The sequence below is a fragment of the Hemitrygon akajei genome, chromosome 22, assembly GCF_048418815.1.
Source record: "Hemitrygon akajei chromosome 22, sHemAka1.3, whole genome shotgun sequence".
Classification (NCBI taxonomy): Eukaryota; Metazoa; Chordata; class Chondrichthyes; order Myliobatiformes; family Dasyatidae; genus Hemitrygon; species Hemitrygon akajei.
This window is the reverse complement of record NC_133145.1, coordinates 47,289,636-47,313,334: the sequence shown is the minus strand read 5'-3', so window position 1 is coordinate 47,313,334 and position 23,699 is coordinate 47,289,636. Positions and strand designations below refer to the sequence as shown.

At 37.2% G+C, this 23,699-nt stretch overlaps 2 protein-coding genes across 19 annotated transcripts in view; one reads left to right on the top strand and one right to left on the bottom strand.

Moving 5' to 3' along the window:
- arsg (arylsulfatase G) overlaps window positions 1-23,699 on the bottom strand; it is a 213,746-nt gene that overhangs the window by 169,547 nt on the left and 20,500 nt on the right. The window lies entirely within an intron of this gene.
- LOC140714703 (monocarboxylate transporter 7-like) overlaps window positions 7,007-23,699 on the top strand; it is a 40,957-nt gene continuing 24,264 nt past the window's right edge. Inside the window, exons 1-4 of one of the 18 annotated variants that reach the window (XM_073026180.1) lie at window positions 14,414-14,501; window positions 14,898-14,959; window positions 21,108-21,379; window positions 22,735-22,837. In XM_073026180.1, the coding sequence (XP_072882281.1) occupies window positions 21,356-21,379; window positions 22,735-22,837 (127 nt within the window). In that variant the 5' untranslated portion in view covers window positions 14,414-14,501; window positions 14,898-14,959; window positions 21,108-21,355. Of the gene's footprint in view, window positions 7,240-7,605; window positions 7,694-14,253; window positions 14,502-14,820; window positions 14,960-21,107; window positions 21,380-22,709; window positions 22,838-23,699 lie in introns of those variants that run through there. The other 17 variants (XM_073026175.1, XM_073026191.1, XM_073026184.1 and 14 more) reach the window with 17 other exon arrangements.

Sequence of the window (23,699 nt, the reverse complement as noted above, 5' to 3'; positions counted from 1 at the left end):
TAGTATGGCCTTCATAGAGTTCTGATCTCAACATCATCAAGGCTGTCTGGGATTAACTAGAGAGACAGAAGCAAGAGAGATAGCCAATGTTGGTAGAAGAACTGTGGCAAGTTCTCCAAGGTGCTTGGAACAACCTACCAGTTAATTTATTTATAAACACAAAGTAAACTGCAGATGCTGTGGTCAAATTCGTCAGGACTGAAGAAGGGTCTCGGCCCAAAATGTTGTCTGCTCGTTTCAACGGATGCTGCCCAACCTGCTGAATTCATCCAGCTTGTTTGCATGTGTTAATTTATTTATAAAACTGCACGGCAATTTCCCTAAGAGAAATGATGCAGTTTTAAAGGCAAAAGGTGGTCACACCAAATATTGATTTATTTTTGTTTACAGTGCTTTATAGTAATTTTTTGATGTTTAAAAACATTTCAATTCAAGTACCTTCGCTTTACAGATTTTTTTCACATGTGCCTAAGACTTCTGCACAGCATTGTAGATGACAAACAGCAATGGGCCCTGCACAGAGAATATTGAATATTGGCCCTACAGGACACTGTTAGTCACAAACCTTCAGTCTGAAAAGCAACCTTCCCAGACATCCCACCCTGCAAAAACTCATTTCAGGGAGGTAGCACCCCCACCCCCTGCAACCCCATATCCCGCCCCCACCGGTCGACTTCCAAGGGAGTATGTAATACTTTGTTTAGTGATTTTGTCTAATCTGTAAACCAAGTTGGGTACATGAAGAAAATGTGACATTAAAATATGTACTTATATTATCATGGAGTCATTTTTTTTAAATTCTATTACAATTTTGAGCAAGTCTACAGGGAGTTTGGCCTCATCACATAGGACATCACATAGAGTAGCTCCTTAGCAGCTAGCCAGCTAGCTTAAATAATGTTAGCTATGCTAATGAATGAATGACAGGTGTTAAACTCACCTCAACATGCCTTTTACATTTTAACCCACCATGGGCAATAGAAAAGTCACTGTTGCAAACAGTGCAGTGAGCAACACTGTCATTATTTTTGAGGTTGACTGTAAAGCCCGCCCACAGAGAAAACTGATAGGTCTATTTAGCACGAAGAGAGACCAATCAGGATGCTCCCTCTTGCTCTTCCTATCCCTCTCAAAAAAATCGATTTCCAGGATATTGTATATAATTTGCAGGTATCAGGGAGCCACTATCAATATGTGGGAGACTCCCGGAACTTCCGAGAGAGGTGAGATGTCTGCCTTCTACCATCTCTCTGCTTCCTACCATCAAGCCAATTCTGCATCCAAATACCTAGCTCTCCCAGGATCCTATGTAATCTAATTTTCTGTAGCAGCATACTCTGTGGACCCTTATCACTTACCGAAGTCCAAATGGACCACGTCTACCACCCTGCCCTAATTAAACTTCTCAGTTACTTCCTTAAAACACAGATTCATTAAACATGATCTCCCATGCACAAAGTCATGTTGACCATCTCTAATGAACCCATCTTTCCAAATGTTTATGTAGCTTATCCCTCAGAATCCTCTCTAGTAACTTAAACACCACATATGTTAGGCTTACTGTAGTTCTCAGGCTTTTCTTTGTGGCCCTTCTTAAATAAAGGGGCAATATTAGTCTTCTGACACTTTAGTTATCACAAAAGATAATGTATACATCGCAGCCAGGGTTCCTACGATTTCTTCTCTAGCTTTGCACAGTGGTCTTGGATATTCCTGATCTAGCTCTGGAAATTTATCTGCCATCATACATTTCATGACATCCAATAATATCTCTCTTATAAAGCAGACGATCCACAAGATCCATTTCCTATATCAATGTCCAAAGTCTTTGAGTATTCCTCCATGGTAAAAAAGAGAAGTATTAATTAAGAACCTCGCACACCTCTTGTGGCTCCTCACAAAGATGTTAACTTTGGTCTTTTGAGGGGCCTTATTCTCTTGTTATTTACTCTTTTCCCCTGAATATACATATTAAAGCTCTTTGTATTCTTGGTCTTCCTTGCCAAAGTTTCCTCATGCTCCCTTTCTGACCCCCAATTTCTTTCTTGAATATATTCCCTGCAACCCCTATACTTTCCTTGATTCCAGCTGCCTCTACCTGACCCACAACTCAATTCATTTTATCTGACCAGAGCTTCAATATCCTTCATCATCCAGGGTTCCCTACTCCTGCCAGCCCTGCCCTTCACTCTAACAGGAACATGCAGATTTTGAACGCTCAGTATCTCACTTATAAAAGCCTCCCACATATCAGATGTCCCTTTGTCTGCAAGCAACCTACTCCATTCAACTTTTGCAAGTTCGTGTCTAACACCAGCAAACTTTCCCTTGTTGCAATTTTCAACTTTAACTTGTCGACCAGATTAGCTCCTTTCTATAATTAATTTAAAACAAATAGAACTATGTACACTAGTCCTAAGTGCTCCTCCATTGATCCTCATCATTTGTCTTGCCCCATTTCTTGAGAGTAGTGCAGGGTTTGTCCTCTCCCTGGTAGACCCTTCAATATTTTGTGTCAGGAAACTTTCCAGACCACACTTAACACATTCCACTCCATCTAAGCCCTTAGCACTGTGGTGCTCCTAGTCTACATTAAGAAAGCAAAAACTTCCTTCTATGCCAATCCTGTCAGTCCTGCAAATTTCCCTGCATATTTGTTCCTCTAATTTACAATTAGTACAATCCCAATAAGGTGATCATTCCCTTCTTTTTTATTAGCATTACTGGATGATCTCTCAGTAATTTCATCTCAGACTACTACCACAATGTTCTCCTTAATCAGAAATGCAACTCTCCCTCCTCTCTTCCTCCACCTCCATCCTACCAAGCACCTGTATCTTGGAAAATTAGCTGCCAATCCTGAACCTCCCTTAGCCATATGTCTGTAATAGCTATAATATCCCAGTCCAATGCTGCTAACCATGTACTGAGTTCATCCAACATACTTCTCAAACCTCTTGCATTGAAATAAATTCAACTTAATCCACACAAAATGCTGGAGGAGCTCAGCAGGCCAGGCAATATCTATGAAAAAAAGTACAGTCACTTGGATTTCCAGCATCAGCAGATTTTCTCGTTTGTCAATTTCTTGCTCCCTGCTATGCTTGTAGAGAGAGATTGTCTTTCTTGTTCCTTGCTATGCTCCTGCCTGTCTCATCCAATGATCTCAGTTCAAAAACCATTATACGGTTAAAATGGGGCACAATTAAAAGAACAGAGACACTCCTGGGAGTGTACCTTGGACTCCCAAACATTTAGAGGGATATAGATGAGCAAATGCCCAAGCAACTTACTGAGGGGTAAAAATAAAACCAAGGCCGCAACAGCAGGGGTTATTCAATTATTCTAATATAAACTGACTGCCCAAATAAAAGATGGAGAAGATAGTTGAAGAAACATTTTTTTTGAACTGTACATAACAAGTGAGGCTGCATTATACTGTACTTGTACTTAGTTTTAGGGAAAGGATGGCAGTGGGACAGCATTTTTGAGGTAGCAATAATAATTCAGTTAGATTTGGCATGATAAAGAAAGGCAAAATTTTGTAAACGTTTTAAGTTGGTTTAAAGACAATTTCACTTTGCTAAGATATGGTTCGGCAAAACTGAAATGAAAATGGCAATTTGAAAATAAAATCAGTTTCTGTGTAGTGGGCATTCAAGAAGATAGAAAACGATTATAAGAACTATATCTCTAGCCCAAAGCAGCAAGGACTCTCAAATCTCAATTTCCATACAGTATATTAAGAAAACTTAGCAGAATAAACGGAAGCTTAGAAAAATATCAAGAACTCAACACGAAAGAAGGCTTAAACGAGACTATAGGGTACAGACAAATGCCGGAACCTGGAATGCCAACAATTTCTTTTCCTTAACAATACCTCATGAATTTCTTCAGCAGATTTTTTGTTAAACCTATAAGGTATGTGAGTAAAATTAGGAGAAAAATTAGGATGAAATGAAGGATTCATGAAAAAGATTGGCAGGTAATATCAAAGAAAACTATTTTTTAAATCTATAAAGAAGTGAGAAGAAAGCAATCATTAAAGGAAAGTGTATGTCTTACACCAGACATAGAATTCTAAATGAATGTTTTGTTTCCCACTTGATAAGACTTCTTTGATGAGACAGTAGACATGACATAAATATTATTGATATTGTCTGTATGGACCTTCAAAAGGAATTTGATAATGTTTCTAATTAAAGCTTTTTTATCAAGATGAAGCACATGGAAAAAGTTGCAGCATAGATAGAAAACTGAGTAAGTGACAATAAGCACTCTTATTTCTCAAACATAATGGAAATGAATTGTGGTATATGATTTGGGCATACACATTTGCATGTCTCAATACTCAGAGAACTGAGAAATGATAGACTTCCACAGGAAAGAGAGGGCAGATGCACAGTAGATAGAATTCAATGCAGAAAAATGTTAAGTGTTCCATTCTGATTGAAAGAATGAGAGAAGAGACAAGACAAAGAAAATTCAAAGAGGAGACTGGGAACGAAGAGATTTGGGGTATACAGTCTGTGCTATAGGTTGTTGTGAGCAGCAGGGCTGGTTGAAAACACATATAGGATCCTGTATGTCATTAACCCAGCATTTTGTATTTATTCCTGTACCTCACTGATACTTTGCTGTAGTCCAGAGCTGTCTTCCTGTCAACCACACAACTATTTTTGGTATTATGGCTAAGCTTCTTAATTATGATCCCCATGTTTAACAATATATCATAAAAGGATTAGAGATTGGTAACTAAATGGTAGTGACAAGTCAGAACATCTGAGAGGATGGTGGAGGCAGAAATCTTTATCATCTTCATAAGATACTTGGAGGCATCTTAGAAAAGCTATATCTTAAAAATGGCTAAATAATTGACTAAAATATATTGCTTGAGTTTTGGCTGGTTTTGGACATAATGGGCTGAGTAGCCTTGTTCTATGCCACATATTTGTATGATTATTTCTCTCCAACTTTGACTTACCCACTGTCCCTCATTGGCTCTCTCTGTCCTTCTTCATCACATTCTTTTCATCCCTCTTCTTCCTTCCTCTCTCCCCATGTCTGATTAATCTTCCTTACATCAGTTCTTCTCCCTCCCACCTCTCTTTCTCTCCCTCTACTTCTTTATCGTGCTTCAATTGACCATTAGTCAAATGGCTGCTCAGGTGAAAACCAAGACATCACTCGCAATCTTGGACATTGGCTTGCTAAGTTGTGCCTTTACTTCCATACTTTGATTAAAGTAAAAGGGAAGGAGATAAAGGCCAACAGCAAATGGTGTAATGGGTGAGATCTCAGATCTGACAACTAAGAGTCTGAGAGTGGGTGCAGGGGTGGATAAGCAACTCAGACGCAATATGTTGGACTAAAAGCAACCAGAGGATACTAATGTGAAACTAAGCTCTGGTTTCTAGTTAGTCTGTGCAATTAATATGATCAATAAATTATAGGTTAATTTGAAATCGCTCTAATCACCTATATCATCTTAAACCCAAGGATGTACCCTTGAATGAGTACAGTGAACAACTCGTGTAATTATTAGCAACACACACAAAATGCTGAAGGAACTCTGCATGTCAGGCAGCAGTTACTGCCAGTTCTAATTTCACTACATAATACTGTCAAATCCCCCTCACTTCTGTCACGACTGTTCACCCTTCAATGATTTATCCTAGATAACATCGGGCTCCTTTTGCACTCCCACAAACCACGTTCTTAAAACTCTTTCTGCCCTCAACATCAACAATAAATAAGAGGGTCTTTTGGATGAAATTCTTAGATTCTAAAACTGAGATAATCTGGTCAATTGCATCAGTTCCACCATTATTCTAGTTTACCAGTACAAATGACAAGGAACATTCAATCCCAGCTTTTTCCCCAGTCTTAGCTCAGTTCACATTTCTCTCTCTAATGTCTTTCCAAGTTGAACGCCCAGCTCCAGTTTGACTCACTTCCTGGATGCTATGTCACTGAACTGATCCTTAGTCCCATATTTATTGACATTGCTATATTACCTTCCTCAGTGTTGTTTCACTGGCCTTCAACTCTCCCATTTCACAATTTAAAAATCTTCATCATTCTTTTCAATTCAGTCTACTGTTTCTATCTTCCTTCTTTTCCTAACCTGGAAAATATCAGTGCTTTTGCAACTGAAAACATCTTAAACATTCTGAAGTTTAATTGCTCAACCATCAGGAGTTCCTCAGCCACCAAGGTCTTAAGTACGGGACGATCCCTCTACTTCTCTTTAAGTGGATTCTTACAGCCATCTTTGACCATGCATTTGGCAGTGTGTTCTATTACATCCCAATTGGTCTGTGCCAAGTTTTATTAGTTGGTTTTCATGTACAGGGAATTTGATTCATTTTACTTCCTTATTACAAGTTGCAGCAGATAAAGTATCAGCAGTAGTCGCACATTAATGTTTTATTGTAACCTGCAAAATAGAGCCCTGACGTAGGGCAATCTCAGGAAATGGAGTCGACTAAATTCTAAATTCCAACTTTGGTTTCTTTTAGTTCCTACCTATATATTTAGAAAGTAGCCCGATAAAACTGTTAACAGGAACCACTGCAGCTTTCAAAATGCTGAAAGCTCTTCTAAGCAGTACCAAGTAGATTACTTTGTGGGTTGGTAGGAGGGATGACGAATATGCTTAATTCCCCTCTTCCCCCGAATAATCTACTTACATTTACCTTTTGTACAACTGTCTGCTAAATTAGAACAATATAACGATCCGGTTTAATCTCGTTCCGAACTGGAATAGACCTGCTTAACCCGGTGGTGGCGCACGTGCACGATGCTCGCTCTCCATCACAGAAAAGGTAGGGTCGAGGCAGCTGGATGCGCGCCGCCTCGGAGAAGAGATTCTTGCATCAAACTGTTTGCTCGCAGCCGGTACACCGACAGGAGGCGCTCATGCACGCGATGCGCATCCACGCTTTGCGTGCGCGGAGACCGGCTCCAGCCGGTCTATATCAACGCAGGCGAGGAGCGACGTTAAAGTAATCGCAAGGGAAAGGGGTGACAGTCAAATTACTGGAGAAAATTATCCTGCTCAGAGTTGCAGCGAGCGTGACCCCGAGCTGGTGGGGAACCGACCTTGGAGCACACCGCATTAGCAGCTGTGAGCAACAGCATTAAAATAGTTAACCTGTTCATGATGTTAGGGTTATAACCGATGTCTCTGTGCAAACACCGGCAGAATCTGTACATTTTGCCTGGGGTAAGATAGAGGTAAGATCTTCTGCCGCAGAACTAGTTCTTAATCAACCTTTAAATAATTGGAGCATCCTGCACCTTCAGTAAAAAACCTTTTAGATGATCATTTCCAATCGATGAATATCAATTTGTGCTGAAGAATTGATGTTGTACAATATTTCTATTTTTTTAAGAAAAAGCTCTCGAAGATTGTATTTGTCAGTGAAACTTTTTGATCGTACGTTCGTTGTGTCTAGGATCCAAATGGTTGTCCCACTGATGTCATCTTTCGAGGCCAGCAATTTTCCGTTTTGCTTTCGTTAAACATAAGCGGTTCAATTTTTTTTTAAAAAAATCATAGGTTTGTTTGGAAGCTTAGATTTGTTTTTGTTTCCGTCGTAGCCCCAAAAATCAGGTCAACAACTTGCGTTAATTTGCGACGCATTTCTGGGTCCCGATCACATTTGAGCTGAGCTGAGGAACTCTGCTGGTGAGTACAGTAGCAATCAAAGGGTTGAGGGCACGCCGGAAAACTCAATGCACAGTCGAGATAACTTATGAAATTCCGGGTGATACCAAATAATTGGACCACGCGTAAATCCCGTATTTACTTTACACGTTTACAACATGCTGAAGTAGGTACGAAAATCCAGTCAGTTATTTAAAAGCAGCGAAATAGATTTCGAACTGGTTCATTTCTTGGTAAGGTATTATACTCTTCGGTTTTACTGTAAGAGGAAGTGTTGAGTGCAATTTACTGCATCACTTACAGCAAGCGATCTCAGCGGGGCGTTCTGCAGACATCGAAGTCGCCTCCTTGCGCAATTTAACAAGTGTACAATATGTTATACTCTTGTTTAAAATTACAACCGTTATCTCTTTTTTCCGGTCTTCTCACCACTTTTTGTTACTGAAAATATCTCACGGAAGAGAAATGAATAATTTGTCTGCTAAAACGCGACAGTTTTTAAATTGGTGCAGTGAACTGCAGCCGGTTTTTCGGCAGGGGGAAAAACGCTTTGACATTAAGGTGTTTGGTGCTCCTCCAGCTGTTGAAGCAGACTCGGTGCAGTCAGTTGACGTACAAAATAGCCAGCAGATGGTGCAACAACTGTCCTAGTTGTCTTAATGCATTACTTCATCTAGCAGTTGAGTCTCCTCATTGGGTTACAAAAAAGTATTTTGTAAACTGCCAAGGCTCAACTTCTTTGAATGATTTATGAATTATATAATCAACATTTCTATTTCTTTGAATTTGTTCACAGATAATGAGTTAGCACTTCGGATATTTGTTTTCCTTCCCTTTATAACCGAAGCTTTAAATTTAGCATCCATTGATGAACACCATTTTCTATATGTAGAATAGCAGTTAGCAATAAATTCTTATAGGATCTACATTGAATTAGCTGCTGCAACTAAAATACAAGACTGTTGGGGAAATGGGAAAAGAAATAGACGTTATTCCCTTATTTCATATGTTCTTACTACCTAGAAGGTATTCAGCTCCTCAAGTCTAAACCAGCTCTCTGGAGCAGTCTTATCATGGGGAAACCCTAGTGGTCACAGGGAGCAGATGCAAATTCGACACGGACAGTCTTTAAATGTAGATAGTTATAGTGGGAACCACGGAATGAAATGATGTTTTATGTCTTGCATTGCATTACTGCTATACCAGCGTTGATTGTGCAGATAGGAAGCCTCCAAATAAAGTAAATTTGATGCTACTAGAATGGTAGAGGCTGTTTTTTTTTTTAAAAAAGTACAGTCCTATAAATTGTGGATTGCCTAATGACACTACATAAACTTTGCTGATCAAATTAGATGGCTTGCTCAAGCAGGGAAGAAGACTGGGTGGATCCTCTATATTTTTCAAATGTACTAGCGAACATTCTTGTTAAATGCTACAAACATTGGCTAGCAAGGGAAATTCACCAGGATTGATGTTCTGTCCAACTACACTCTCTGTTTTATAGATGACCTTTCTGCCAGCTCAACTTTTAGAAATTTCAAAAACATATAAAATATAACTTCAGAAATTACATAAGGTTTGAAATAGGAGCAAGAGTAGGGTTTTGGTCATTTGCACTTGCTCCTGTAAAACTGCTTATCCTGACAACTGCCATGGCCTATCTGCATGTATCTGCACTATCCCCATATGCCTTGAATCTTTTAATAGCCAAAAATCTATGAATCAGATTGAATACTGTTACTTACTGAACCTTTTCAGTCCTCCACTGTACAGAATTACATACATCTCCCACCCTTCAAATGAAGAGAATTTGTCAGGCACAATTCTTTATAGAGTACCCTTTATTTTGAAACTATGACTTTTAATTCTGAATGCCTTAGCCATGGAAAGCATTCTCCCTGTATCCAACCTGTCCAGCCCTGCAAGAATTTTTAAAAATTTTTATGCAATCTCATCTTATTCTAAACTCTGGAGAATACAGGCATAGCCTGTTCAACCTCTCCCAAGGCAAACATCTCTCTCATAAACTAGGTAAAGTTGATGGAAAGGGGATCCTAGGATGAGAGTAGGGCAGCAATGGCCAAAGCTACTGGGAGTAATTCATAAGATGCAGGATCATTTCATCCAAAAGAAAGAGCAACCACAGCTGATGAGGGAAGTCAAAGACAGCATAAAAGCAAAAGGGAGGGCATTTGATAACTGGTAAGATTAGTGGGAAGTGAGAATATTGGTTAACTTAAAAACCAACAAAAAACATTAAAAAAACAATGTGGAGAAAAGATGAAATATAAAGGCAAGCTAGCTAACATAAATGAACATTCGGATACTTAAAAAGAGGCCAGAGTGGATATTAGACTGAAAAATGACACTGAAGAATAGTAATGGAGAATAAAGAAATGACAGATGAGCTTAAGTATTTTGCATCTGTCTTCCTAATGCAAGACAAGAGCAACATGCCAGAAATGGAAGTCGGGGGGGGGGGGGGGGGGCGCAGAAGTAAATGTAATTGTTATTACTAAGGAGAAGGTGCTTAGGAAAGACAGTAGCAGGCAGGATAGACAAAGGAAAGTCAGTGGATGTTTTTCACTTGGATTTTCAAAAGACCTTTGACAAGGTGCCACACGAGCCTGCTAAACAAGAAGTGGCACTGGAAAGTGTATGGTCATGCATTTTGATAGAAGGAATAAAGGCATACACAGTCTTTTAAATGGGAAGAGAAATTGGAGGTGCAAAGGGACTTGGGAATCTTAGTGCAGGTTTCCGTAAAGGTGAACCTGCAAGTTGAGCTGGTAGTAAGGAAGACACGTGCAATGTTAACATTTATTTTGCAAGGACCAGCATGAATTGAACGCTAAGGCTTTATAAAGTGCTGGTCAGATCACATTTGAAGTACTTTGAGAAGTTTTAGGCCCCGCCTCTAAGGAAAGATATGTTGGCATTGAGGTGGGTCCAGAGGAGGCCTTTTAGAATTATACCAGAGATGAAAGGGTTAATGGATGAGGAACATTTGATGACTTTGGGTCCATACTTGCTTGAGCTTAGAAGGATGAGGAGGGATTTCATTGAAACTACCAAATTTGAAAGGCCTGGATAGAGTGGACATGGAGAAGATGTTAATTAGTAAGGGCATAAAAGGTTATGGGGAGAAGGTAGGAGAATGAGGTTAAGGGAATAATAAATCAGCTATTATTGAATGCTAGAGCAACTCAATGAACTGAATGGTCTAATTCTGCTCCTATACTAAACCCAACATTTTGAAATCAGTATTCACTGCAGTCCTTATATGGAAACTAAAGTACTGAGCAAAAGCTAGGGTGCCTAAGACTTTTGCACAGTACTGTATCTATCAACATGGAGCAGAGAGCGAGTTTGTAAATCTGGCAAGAGCAAAGAATGTTGGGAATATTAAGAGTTGAGCGCGTGGGTGGGGTATGGGACAGATGACAGTGCTAGGGATGGGTGGGTTACACAGGTGCAGACACACCCAGCCCTGAGTCAGCAGGCAAGGTCATTCAATTACAAACAATTAATTTATTAATCATTAATAGAATGTCTCTCTGGTGCTTCCTCCCCCTCCCTTTTCCCAATCATAATTCCCCTCTTCCAGCTCCATTCCCACTCTCAGTCCACAATAGAAACCCAAATTAGAATCAGGTGTATTATTACTCACATATGTCATGAAATTTGTGTTTTTGCAGTAGCAGTTAAGTGCAATACTTAAAATTACTACAGTGCTGTGCAAAAGTCTTAGCACCCTAGCTATATGTATGTGCCAAAGACTTGCACAGTACCATATATCCTTTTTAGGTAAGGTTGTCAAACCTTAACACACCACGTGTGGTCTCACCATAACTTCAAGTAGTTTGAGTAAAATGTCATTACACCTGTACTCATATCCTATTGTAATAAAACTAACAGATTATTTACATGTCTTCCTAAACACCTGCTGTACCTGCATGTTAGTTTTTAGTAACTTGCACATACGGACACCTTGGTCTTAACATTTTACATGAAACTCAGCTGCTCTGTTTTATGCACCAAGGTTTCAAACATAAGTTTTAATTTGTTTTAATTAAAATGACAAGTTTTGATTCACTATAATAGACATTTGTGAAGTAAATTTTTAATCCAATATGAGAACATAAAAATACTACAAGCTTCAAATTTTAAAGCCTGTAGTATTCAAGAATTCCTAACATGAATACAAAAATGGATCTTGACTGCTTAAAACAAGTCTGTTTAAAAATCAAAGATAATTTTAAAAAAAACCCTGACAGTTTATTTACTTTGAGGTTACAGTAACATTCCCCTTCAGCAGCATGTTTTCATATAAAATTGGCTTTATCATCCCAGCAAGAAGTTCAGCACCTTTTTAATTTCCTGTGGATATTGAGGTAATTAGTGCATTAATTTTAATTTTCTAAAATTCTTTAAGCTCAAGGAACATTCCATTTGATAATAAATATCACTCTTATTCAAAGAAACAGGAAACTTACAGCTAACAAACCAGATGTTTAACAGTCAGTTGGAAGTGGTTATTTCATATGCTATAGCAGAGCACTTAGTAAAACTCAAGGTATTTAAATAAAGTCAGTATGATTTTGTGAAGGCGAAATCACATTTGACTAAATTATTAGGGATTCTGGAAGAGTCCAGGATAAGACAGAATGCCGATCTAGGTTAGAAATGGCAGTTGGAATTCAATTCAGAAAAGTGTGAGGTGTTAGACTTTAAAAGATTGAACTTGAAAGCAGAGTACTGGGTTAATGACAGGATTCTTAGTGGTGAGAAAGAACAAAGGGATCTTTGAGTCCAAATCCATAGATCCTTCAAATTTGCTGCATGAGCTGATAGAATGGTTAAGAAGGCCTATGGTATGCTGGCATTTATTAGTTAAGGGATTTGAGTTCAAGAGCCATGGGGTTATGTTGCAACTGTATAACACTCGTGGTTAGACCACACTTGAGAGTATTATGTTTGGTGCTGGTTGCCTTATTACAGGAAGGACGTGAAGAGACAATGTACTAGGATCCTGCCTGGAGTAGATAACATGACTTATGAGGAAAGGTTGAGTGAGCTAGGGCTCACTGTGGAATGATGGAGGAGGAAAAGCAATTTGATAGAGCTATACACAATTAGGAGAGACATGGATAGGGTGGACAGCCAGTGCCTTTCTTTCAGGGCAGCAGTGGCTAATACCAGAGAACATCTATTTAAGATGAGTGGAAGAAAGTTTAGGGGAGATGTCAGATGTAGGTTTGTTATAGAGTGATAGATGCTTGAAATGCACTACCAGGTATGTGATAGAGGCTGATACCATAAGGACTTTTAAGGGACTCTTAGACAGGCACATGGACATAGGAAAAATAGGGGGTTAAGGACTGTGGGGAGGGACTGACACGAGTTTGTGGAGGTCAGCACAACATCATGGGCCAAGAGCCCATACTGTGCTCTAATGTTCTATTTTCTAGTAATGTATGCTGTGGATAAAGAGGAACCAGCGAATGTTTGATATCCAGGAGGCGTTAAAGTACCATATCACAGGATATTATGGATAACAAAAGCTCATGGTGCAGGAGATGACACATTAATATAGACGGAAGTATGGCTGGATAACAGGAACCATAGTAGGGATAAATAGAATGACAAACAAGTGTTGTGCCAAAGGAATTGGAGTTAGGCCTTAGCTTTTCAGAATTTACATTACAACTGGTTTCTATAGGTAAGACTGAGGCAATATAGTTAAGAAAGCAATTGTGAAGAGGATATAATGGATATAAATAGGTCAACTAGAATGACAAGGTCTGACAAAATCTGAAATCTTCCATTTTGGCAAAAAGAAAGCATGTCATCTAAATCATCAGACAATGTAAAGATCTGGTGCTTGATTCAAAAAGCTAATCTATGCAGCAATTATGGGAAAAAAATCAAATTGGGTTTTATTTATTGCTAAAGGAACTGAATAGAATATTAGGGAGGTATTAATTCAGTACTAGGACACTAGTGAGACCACATCTGGAGTACTATGAACAATATTGGTGGTCTTATTTAACGGAAGCCCTTAATGAATTTGAAGTGTTTTAAAGGCTTGGTAAAATAAACCTGGAATTGACAAGTTACCTTGTGAGAAAAGGTTGGAAATGCTAAGTTTCTACTTACTGGAGTGAAAGTTGGAGTTTACTAATTGGAATGTGTAAGATTCTGAGGTTCTTTACAGGATGTGAATAAGGATGTTTCTTGTGGTGCCCAATTAAGGCAAAAATGAGGAAAACTTCTGAGGATAGCAAATTGTGGAATTGACTTCCTCAGAAGAAAATGGAAACTGCTTTTTAACATCTTTAAGGCAGGTAGAGAGATAGTAAGTAAAACAAGGAGATGAAAGTTTACTGAGGTTTGATGATCATGCGGATTTGAGTTTACAACGAGGTCATCCACAATTTTACTAAATTACAAAGCAAGCTTAGAGGGCCTGCTCAAATTTGCACAATTGTATTATGGTAGCACTGTCATGTGCATATAACACTAATGTGAAATAGAAAGATACGCATTTTAAAACTGAAATATCTCATTTCTAAATGCAGAGAACAAACTGTGGAAATGACAGTTTTCAAGGAAAACACAGGATGGACAACAAATGTTTACACAAAGACACCAGATGGAGGCTGGGGCTGGATCACAGCCATTGCCTTCTTTTTCATAGAAGTCCTCACATATGGCATACTTAAGTCATTTGGTGTTTTCTTTCATGACTTAATGGCTTACTTCGATGAATCCAACAGCAGAGTATCCTGGATATTATCCATTGCTGTGTTTATAATGATGTTTACAGGTAAGGAAAACTTTTAAGTATCGGGATCAGTTTTTTGATAATGTTCATCTTCCTGATTTTAAATAGAATTAATTTTGGCTGAGAATCTAGCAATAGCCTACAAGAGTCCATTTTCACCACTAACAATCTATGTAATTGGGCTTGGCATGTACATCAGAAGCAGTACAAAGAAATTAAAAAAGCTGCAATCCCACACTTGGTATTATTTGCTATAATTTAAGCTTTTAAAAGTACAGTTCTGGTATAAGAAAAATTCCAGAATTAATAAAGTGTTCTCTATTTCTTTTCCAAAGTCATTACCTGTTGAAATTTAGATTGGAATAAACGTTTGTGTCACCACTGCTAGTCGTCTTCATGACATTAGTCTGAAACAATTATGGAACGTTCTTCTTCCAGCCACAGTTGGTGAGGGTTAAGGAGGAAGAAATGTGCACTGAATAGAACAAAAATCGAACGCAGTAAGGATATATGTAAATATTGAATGAATGAAGAAGAGTTTAAGAAGATCATTTTAATCAGATTATTAATATCCAATAGAGTATTTCAAATAATTCAAAGTAATTTATTTGCATGGAGGTGAATGAGTTAATTAAGTGATTCAAATAATCCTATATATATATATATTTATTGAGCAACAAATCCAAATAGTCCAATTATTTAAAGTAACTGACTTCAAATTAAGAGTGGGTATATTTCAGTTTGAATAGTATAGGTATATTCTGATCAGCAAGCCAGGATGATTATGATCTCTTGTGTTTTATAGAATATCAGATAAATATCAAATATACTCCATCTTCTGCATCTTCACAACTGACATACAATTAGGAAGGATGCATAAACCATTTGTATGTGAACTTTATAGGTTGAAAAATACTTGATTTTGTATTGCCTCCCAAAATGTCTTAACAAGAACATTGAACTTCTGTAGTCTCTCATCATATCCACATCCCTTTCAGTTTTGAAATTTGTCCCAACATTAATTCTTAAAATCTCAAAATAGTTGTTTACATCCATCTTATTATTTTGTATACATTTATTATTTCCTTCTCAGATCCACTTTTTTTTTATCCTACATTTCTGATTAATTAATTGTATTAGCTACAATCTCTTTCTGTCCTTTTTTTCAATTAAATGGAGACATTGAACACTTTGACAGGACAAGTAAGCAGTAAAGCACAGTGAAAATGCAGCAACTCAGTCAAATCAAGATGCTACAATATGCCTTAATAATGTCCTAGGATATTCAAAGATGTGGACATTAAGGGTTTTGAAGATAGCCTGAAAGGAGGGAAGGTGAGAATCCTAGGCCTACATAACCAAGAACATTTTCACATAATTATGTAGGCCTAGAATTACATACTGAGAAAGGTTTATGCACAAATTTGGGATAAATGAAGGCTTAAAGAAAGTGCAGAAAAGTGTTAATAGACTAGTAGTACTGCATGAATAGCAGGGGCTTGAGTGAGCTGAAAATGAAAAGATGGAGAAAAGTCAGAGCACTGGGCTGATGGAGTCTGGAATTAATGGTAAAACGGATGTGACATTTCACTGAGACAGGCGGCTAAAGTGACGGAGTGAATAGTTAGCAATATATGGAAGAGTGGATATGGAATTGAAGGCTTAACGAGATCTTGATCAGAATGCTAAAAGTGTTAATAACCCAAATAGGGTAGAATTCATGATGAATTTATGAAGAATATCAGTGGTAATATTGGAATAGAAAGGCTGACATCAAACACAGGCTGACGGCACCAAGGGAGATTGGTTAGGATAGAGCTCAGTTGGCATTAACAAAACTGTTGAAGATGTTGAAGATGCTATCAAGATCCTTCCTATTGATAAATGTAGAAGGGCTAGGGATAGATCTAGGAGGTGACCAAAATCCTTGGAGATGCACGTCTGGAGATGCTTCGGTTAGCCATCCAAGTAAAAAAGAACCAAGACATACGGTCCCTGTTAAGAGACCTCTGACCTGAAAAATTATGTGTTTCATTCTCCATGGATGCTTGACCAGAATACTTAAGAGCATTTTCAATTTCAATTCAGATTTACAATATCTTCAGATCAGTTTGTAAAGAAGTGTAGAAGAAAAAAAGTTGAAATGTTTTCTTGGAGGGGCGTGGGTATATGGCAATTGTTTAAAAACCATCACAGTCCTGATAAGGGATAACATATTAGAAGAATGTTTAAATGAAGAATTGAACAAAACAACACACTATTGACTGTGTACTATAAATCTTTGAACCATGCAAAAGAACTACAGCAGTAATAGTGGGAATTTTAATTAACCTAATATTAGCAGTCAGTATAGCAGGCACAGAATTCCTACGTTATATTCAGGAAAACTATGACATTTAATAACAAGCCAAACATAAAAGACAATTTCAGATTTGGTTTTGGGATATGAAGCTGGGTCGATGGTAGAAGTATTACACTGGACTTATTGAACAAGGCAAAGGGTGGTTCTAAATACTGGTAAACCTAATTTCAGTAGCTGAGAAGTGATTTAATGAGAGGGTAAATCAGAGCTGCAGCAGTGGGAAGGAAGCATTTGAGTAGGAGATTCAAGAAGTTCAGGGTAAACATATTCTTAAAAAAAAATTACTCTTGCCAAATCTAGAGCTACATGGATGACAAGATACATAGGTAGTAGGATGGCATAAAAAAGTAAGCTAATTTCAGATACCACAAGTTAACATGCTAGAAAGCTTAGAATAGCATAGAAAGTGCAAAACTGAAATTAATGGAAAATTAAGTATGATAAAATATTGGAAAGTAGATTTAAAAAGGCAATGAGATTTTGTAAGTGCATAAAGACCAAGGCCATAACTAATCAACCCATTATACTACAATGGAAACAAGAAACAGGGGTTATACTAAAATTGTATATAACACTGATTGGACCACAGATTCAATACTCCTACATTTCTATTCACATTCCAGGAAAATGTGATTACATTAGATGATGCAGAGGTGTGTAAATATGTTAATAGGACTGCAGCATTGTAGCTATGAGTACAGATCAGAATCAGAACCAGGTTTATTATCACTGGCATATGATGTGAAATTTATTAACTTAGCAGCAGCAGTTCAATGCAATACATAATCTACAGAGAGAGAAAAATAAAACAAAATAAATAACATATATTGAATAGATTTTTTTAAATGTGCAAAAAAAGCAAACATGCTGTATATTAAAGAAAGTGAGGTATTGTCCAAAGCTTCAATGTCCATTTAGGAATTGGATGGCAGAGGGGAAGAAGCTGTTCCTGAATCACTGAGTGGGTGCCTTCAGGCTTCTGTATCTCCTACCTGATGGTAACAGTGAGAAAAGGGCATGCCCTGGGTGCTGGACGTCCTTAATAATGGACACTACTTTTCTGATTGGATATAGATTTTGTCAAGTATTTAAATAAATTTAAAAACTGAAGGCCCTACACAAGGTTAATAGGAAGGAATTATTTCCTTTCCAACGTTCAAAAACCAGGATTTGAAGTAATTGGTTGAAAGGAGATGAGAAAGTTATTTTACACTCAAAGACTGACAGGGGCACCACGGTAGCTTAGCAGTTATCGCAATGCTATTACAGCACAGGGCACCTGAGTTCAATTCTGGCGTCTGCTTGAAGAAAGTTTGTATGTTCTTCCCGTGACCACGTAGGTTTCCTCCCACAGTCCACAGACTTACTGGTTAGTAGGTTTACTCATTATTGTAAATTGTCCTGTGAGATATATTGGCTAGATGGAGAGTTTTAAATATCAAATGCAGCTGGAAGTCAAATCTCTTCCAAAAGATTCATCTGAAACACATATTCCTAAAATATTCTATATCGATGGAAATACCTACCTTTGCCTATGCATTCTTGATCGTGAATACCCACTTTATATTTAAATAGTAAGTGACATACTGAACTTTTTCTACTGGAAGAGATTGGAAGCTGATAATTATAAAAACAGCCCAGTGACTTTTCTTCTTTGGGAAGAGAGCAACATTTGTAAATAAAGAGCTGCTGCATATTCCGGAATAAAATGCAGTTTGGCTAGTGAACAAATAGAGCAATAGAATGCTATTTATTTCATGGCCAGAACTCTTGATAACTTTCATTGCTCAATACAAATTTCTTGGCACTTTGGGCATTATTGTAAACCCATTCCTTGGATGTATTTGTGGTCATGAATTGGAAATAGCAGAAAATGGCATTAAATCATATTATAAACAAAACAATAAAAATCCTTTACAGAAGTGTTTGTATTCTCCAATGATATTTGTCCTGTTAACTGGTGAACTCATGGATGTCATTGGGAATAGATTTATATTTTGCTGATTAATTTGATAGGTGATTGAATAACTTTATATTTCAATGAAATTGGATAATGGATAACAATGGCATGTACTCCAACTGATTTAGAAACTCAATAATTTACTAAAAATGTTGTCTAGTCTTTTGTAATAAATCTATCAATTTTACGTTATTTTTGATAAAAACCGCAAGAACTGGCCTGTTCTGGCTGGCATAATAAAGGATATGAAGGCACCAGAGTGCATGCAAAATGAATGATGCCAAAACGGCATGGTTATACTCATCAGGTAAAGATGAACTATATGTGCCTCTTCTCTTGAAACAAGAAAGCTGAGGGTAACATAATAGAGGTCTTGAAAACTGTTGCAGTCTGTAATCAGTAAGCAGAAATTATGGTTCTATTTTTTGGGAAAGTACAAAACCAGAGGCCTGCAGAAGGTGGTCAGTGAGAAATCAAATATATAAAAAAATGCTTCAGGATCTGAAACCTGCTGTAACAGTGTAGTTGAAGTCAAATGTATATATGCATTCATTGCAAAGCTAGACAAGGGAATTGAATGTCATGTTACCAGTTAGATGGTCTATTTCTGTGCCATACATTCTTTAAATATTACCAGCACTTGCTGCTGTAACTGAATTTTCCACCATCTATTTAAAATGGCAGCATCAAAAGCTTTTAAGATTTTCCCCCCGCTTGCAGTTTTCTTCGCAGACATTTATTATTTCCTGAATATTTCAATTCATAGACAAAAGTTCACAGTAACCTGTTTTTTTTCTGTATACCAGAGTTCAGGCAGAGTGGATTTTGCTTCTCCTATAATTATCTGAGGTATTGGTTGTTCTGTTCCCCCCCTCCCCCCGCAATCACCAGGCTTAATCTGGTCATATTAGCTATTGTTAACAGATTTTATTTTGTAGATCCATTTTAAAAAAGCAGTATTTGTTTTCCACATTTTATGCAATTCTGGACTTACACAGACTGCATTGAACTGAGGGCAGGAATGAAAGAATCATGAACAAGTTTACAGGAAGACATCTTGGAAATGAAAAATTTCAGCATCATGAAACAGGCACTGTTTCTTGTGGTAATGTGTTGCTAAGCTTGGCTGACTTGCTTTAGAGAATTATAAAGCAAAAGCCATTCACTTCCTCAAAATAGTGAAGAAAAATGTTAGGACAGATGGCCTTCTACAGACAAGATCCATTCTTGGGCTGCATCAGAGTGATACAGTTGTCAGCCAGTCATTGTTATGGGATTGGAGATGGAGGATACAAAGTCAGTTATTCATCAAACTTTACCAAGCAAGAAAATTAAGAGATTATTGAGTTTCACTGTCTCCAAACAATTTTTCTTTCATTTACTCCCCTGCATTTGTTCTTTGTAGTCTGCTTTGGTTTCTCTTTATTCCACCATTTCCTTATCTTCAGTAAGCATGTTTAGTTTTAATAAAGTGATAAAAAGTTATGTAGCAAGTTAAAACTACTCTTGTGTTGACCTAGTGGAAAGATTCTTAATGAAAAAATATAATCAAAATTGGGTAGGTCAGTAGATGCCTTTTCTATCTGGAGATTGATTCAAAAAATAAATTGAATGGAACATTAAAAAACCTAGCCTTCCTATTCAGATACTATTTTTCACAAGATCACATTAGATAACAAGTAAATCATAATCATATTGGAAATAAAAGAGAACTATGTAAATTCTGAATTTCACTTGTATGCTGCATGTTACTGAGTGGTCTAGTTCATCTGCTTGCTTTATGTATATTACAACTTGTACATTCAATAACTTTGTCAAAACTTCATTGCTTGTTGAACCTCATCACATCATTCAGAAACACAGCCCCAAGCTACATGCTTCAAATACCAATACCAAGCAGTATGATGCTGATCTCTTTTTAACAATGCACAATTTATTATCTCCACCAAGTGGATGAATTCTGCATAACCCTTGCTCTGATTCACCTTTATGATATCAAGGATAAGTTGAAGAAAAGCTTGTTACTAAGCTCAGTTGAAACCAAATGAGAAGTTTTAGATTTCAATATACATTATTGATTTCTGTTCAAAATATTGTGGTGAAATGCAGCTTCAATTTTATCCAGCTGAGGAAAATATTATAAAAATGACACATCTAGCATTTAGCCCCTTTGCATTTAGCTGCAGTAATTAACTTGGCTAAGTATATGTGAATGGTGTATGAAATGCCTTGTGAATTTACTCCAATTATATGAAAATAATTAAGAATTGCCAAGACAACTTACAAACATAAAGATTTTGTTTTTTTTTAAATCTCTTTCCCACAGCAAAACAGTCTTCAGCTAGTACCTGCTAAACATTCTCTTACTCCACTTCGGCTCAAGAATTTAGGTCACGAAAGAATCTGCTGAATCCTGTTAAAGTGAAACGTTAACAAACGTCAACACTGCCAGACAAAGAGAAGACTGAACAACACTTCTGTATACCAGTACAGTACCTAATGAACCACTAGAAAAAAAAAATCAAGAACAGTACAAAAATCAATGAATTATAATGGCTGAGCTGAATTCATAAAATGGAAGTCAGGGTTGAGTTTATTGTAAGTTTCAATCCTTAAATGTTTTTAATCGATGGACACAGTACAGCAAGCAGGATCCAAGTATTGCATGAAATACAATGCAATTTTCTATTTTGGCATTCAGTGGGTAATTTGCAAACACCTACAACAATTTTGTTAGAAAGGACTTGCACAATTAGCACACCTTTTCTTTTGGAAAAAAATTTAAAGTGTGTGTGTGTGTGTGTGTATATGTATGTATGTGTGTGTGTGTGTATTTGAGGGGGAGCAGGGGGCAGAGTCGTTGGTCAAATTTAAACAAGTAATGTCAACATTGCATTTATAAATACAGCCAACGATTTACATTGCTGTGGCAAAATCAGAAGGAAGTAGTCAATTTCTGGATCTCAATCTTTCTTAAATGTATCTGAATTGATTACCAGGAAAGATCTGCTGTCAAAGAGTAAAGTTTCCCTTGCAATTGATCATTTTAGCCTGCAGTTCAAATTGATATCATTGTCAAAGTACTTTAATTACCAAACTATTTAGTTACTCTAAGAGAAACCAGAATTACATACATTAACTATTTAAGTTAAATTACGTTGTTTAGTTTGTGCTTATAAAAGCAGTACGAAAAAGTAACCATTACTCAATTCCATTACTGTACAAAGTGAGGATTATGTTAATCTGAGACTTTCACAGTGATTAAAAAGGGTAGCTTGATTTGCAATTGCTGAAATAATGAAAATCAGAAATGAATTTTTTTTGAATCAGCAAGTGTTGCAACATCAGGTTGCTGCCTATGTTGTGTGTTTTCTTTCATTTTATTCTAAAAATGCAATGATTTCAATGAATTATTGATCCAAACTCATCATAATCTCTTAAAATATCTAATCTACCTGTTAAACATTTGTTTTTTAGATTTTTCCTTTAGGGTTTCAATATCTATAATATAGTTTTCATCCTCAAAAAAACTGAAGCTTAAATGCACTTTTGGATAAACAATTTTTCAAGCTTAATTTAATTGGCCCCATATCATTTCTTGGGGCTTAATTGGATGAAAGTTGGGGAGGGCAAGTGAAAATATCCCTTCACCTATCCTAGTAATCCAAGCATTTAATTTGGACAGAATAAGTAGTTTTTTTAAGCCTTCAAGCCTTATCTGCAATTCAAATAGATTAAAACTGATCTTTAATTGTAATTGCAAATATTAGTCTGGGTTCCATGTGTTTGTGTTTTAATTTATCTGCTCATATAAAAAGGTATGTAGATTAAAAAGTATGTGTACCATATCTGCACTAGATACATTGGTGACAATTCAACTAATGTTTTGTTTTTCTTCTCTTATTCTTTTCTTCCTCCTCACCAAAAGTTTATTTTTGACCCCTTCCCTCTAGGTCTCCCGTGCCACTTACTCTATGCCCGAAGAGAAGGTGGACAGCCGATCTGATCCCAGAGTCCTAACAATGCTGCTATGCGACTGGCTGCTAGGAGTTGTGCGTGAGTGGCATGGGGCATGTGTGCGTGTGTGTATGTGTGTGCGCGCGCGTGTGTTTTTTCTTTGTTAAAACACCAGTGTCAATCTTTACCACCTCAGATACATTCATTGGAATTTCAATCTTACCAAAGGCTGAATGCCTTACAGCATTTCCTCTTGAGTTTCTACTCATTTCCACTTTCCTCTGCTGTCTCTTTCTCTCACCTTTTTGTGATTTCTCTCCTTGTGAACTTGCACATTGTGTACTTTTGAGGATAAATCTGAACTATACCATTGCAGAAATTATTATATACCTGTACTCTACATTTGTGGTGGTTAGATCAACTGCATGCACCAGAATACCAATGTTTTACTCTTTTATTCTTTCCAAACATGTCAGGTCTACAAATTGCATTGTATAAACATTGGTGATTATGAATCGTAATATATTGTGCAAGGACAAACAAGTGGCATACTTTGTCCAGCAAAACATGGTTTGGGCTCTTTTAGCATGCCTCTTGATTTCCCATTCCAAACTGGTTTGTCCTGAGGCTACATATACCTTTTGTAGGCTAGAGCTGAGAAATTTGGGCCTGTGTATTACCTGCAATTAACAATTTACGTAGCTCAAAGGTAGTTGGGAGAAGCAGGAGTGCTTGTTTCCCCAACACTCTTCCCCTCCTCATTTGTATTGTTAGAAAATATCTTGTATTTATCACTATACATTGATTAGGACCAAATTTTGCTAAACTTTTACAAACCAGGAAACAACCTGCTGAATTTTCAGTTTATTGATCATTTATTGCACATCATTTAAATTTACATATTAATTCATAGCGGTACATCAGGTAACACTTAAAATCCTGATACATGTCAAAGACCTTT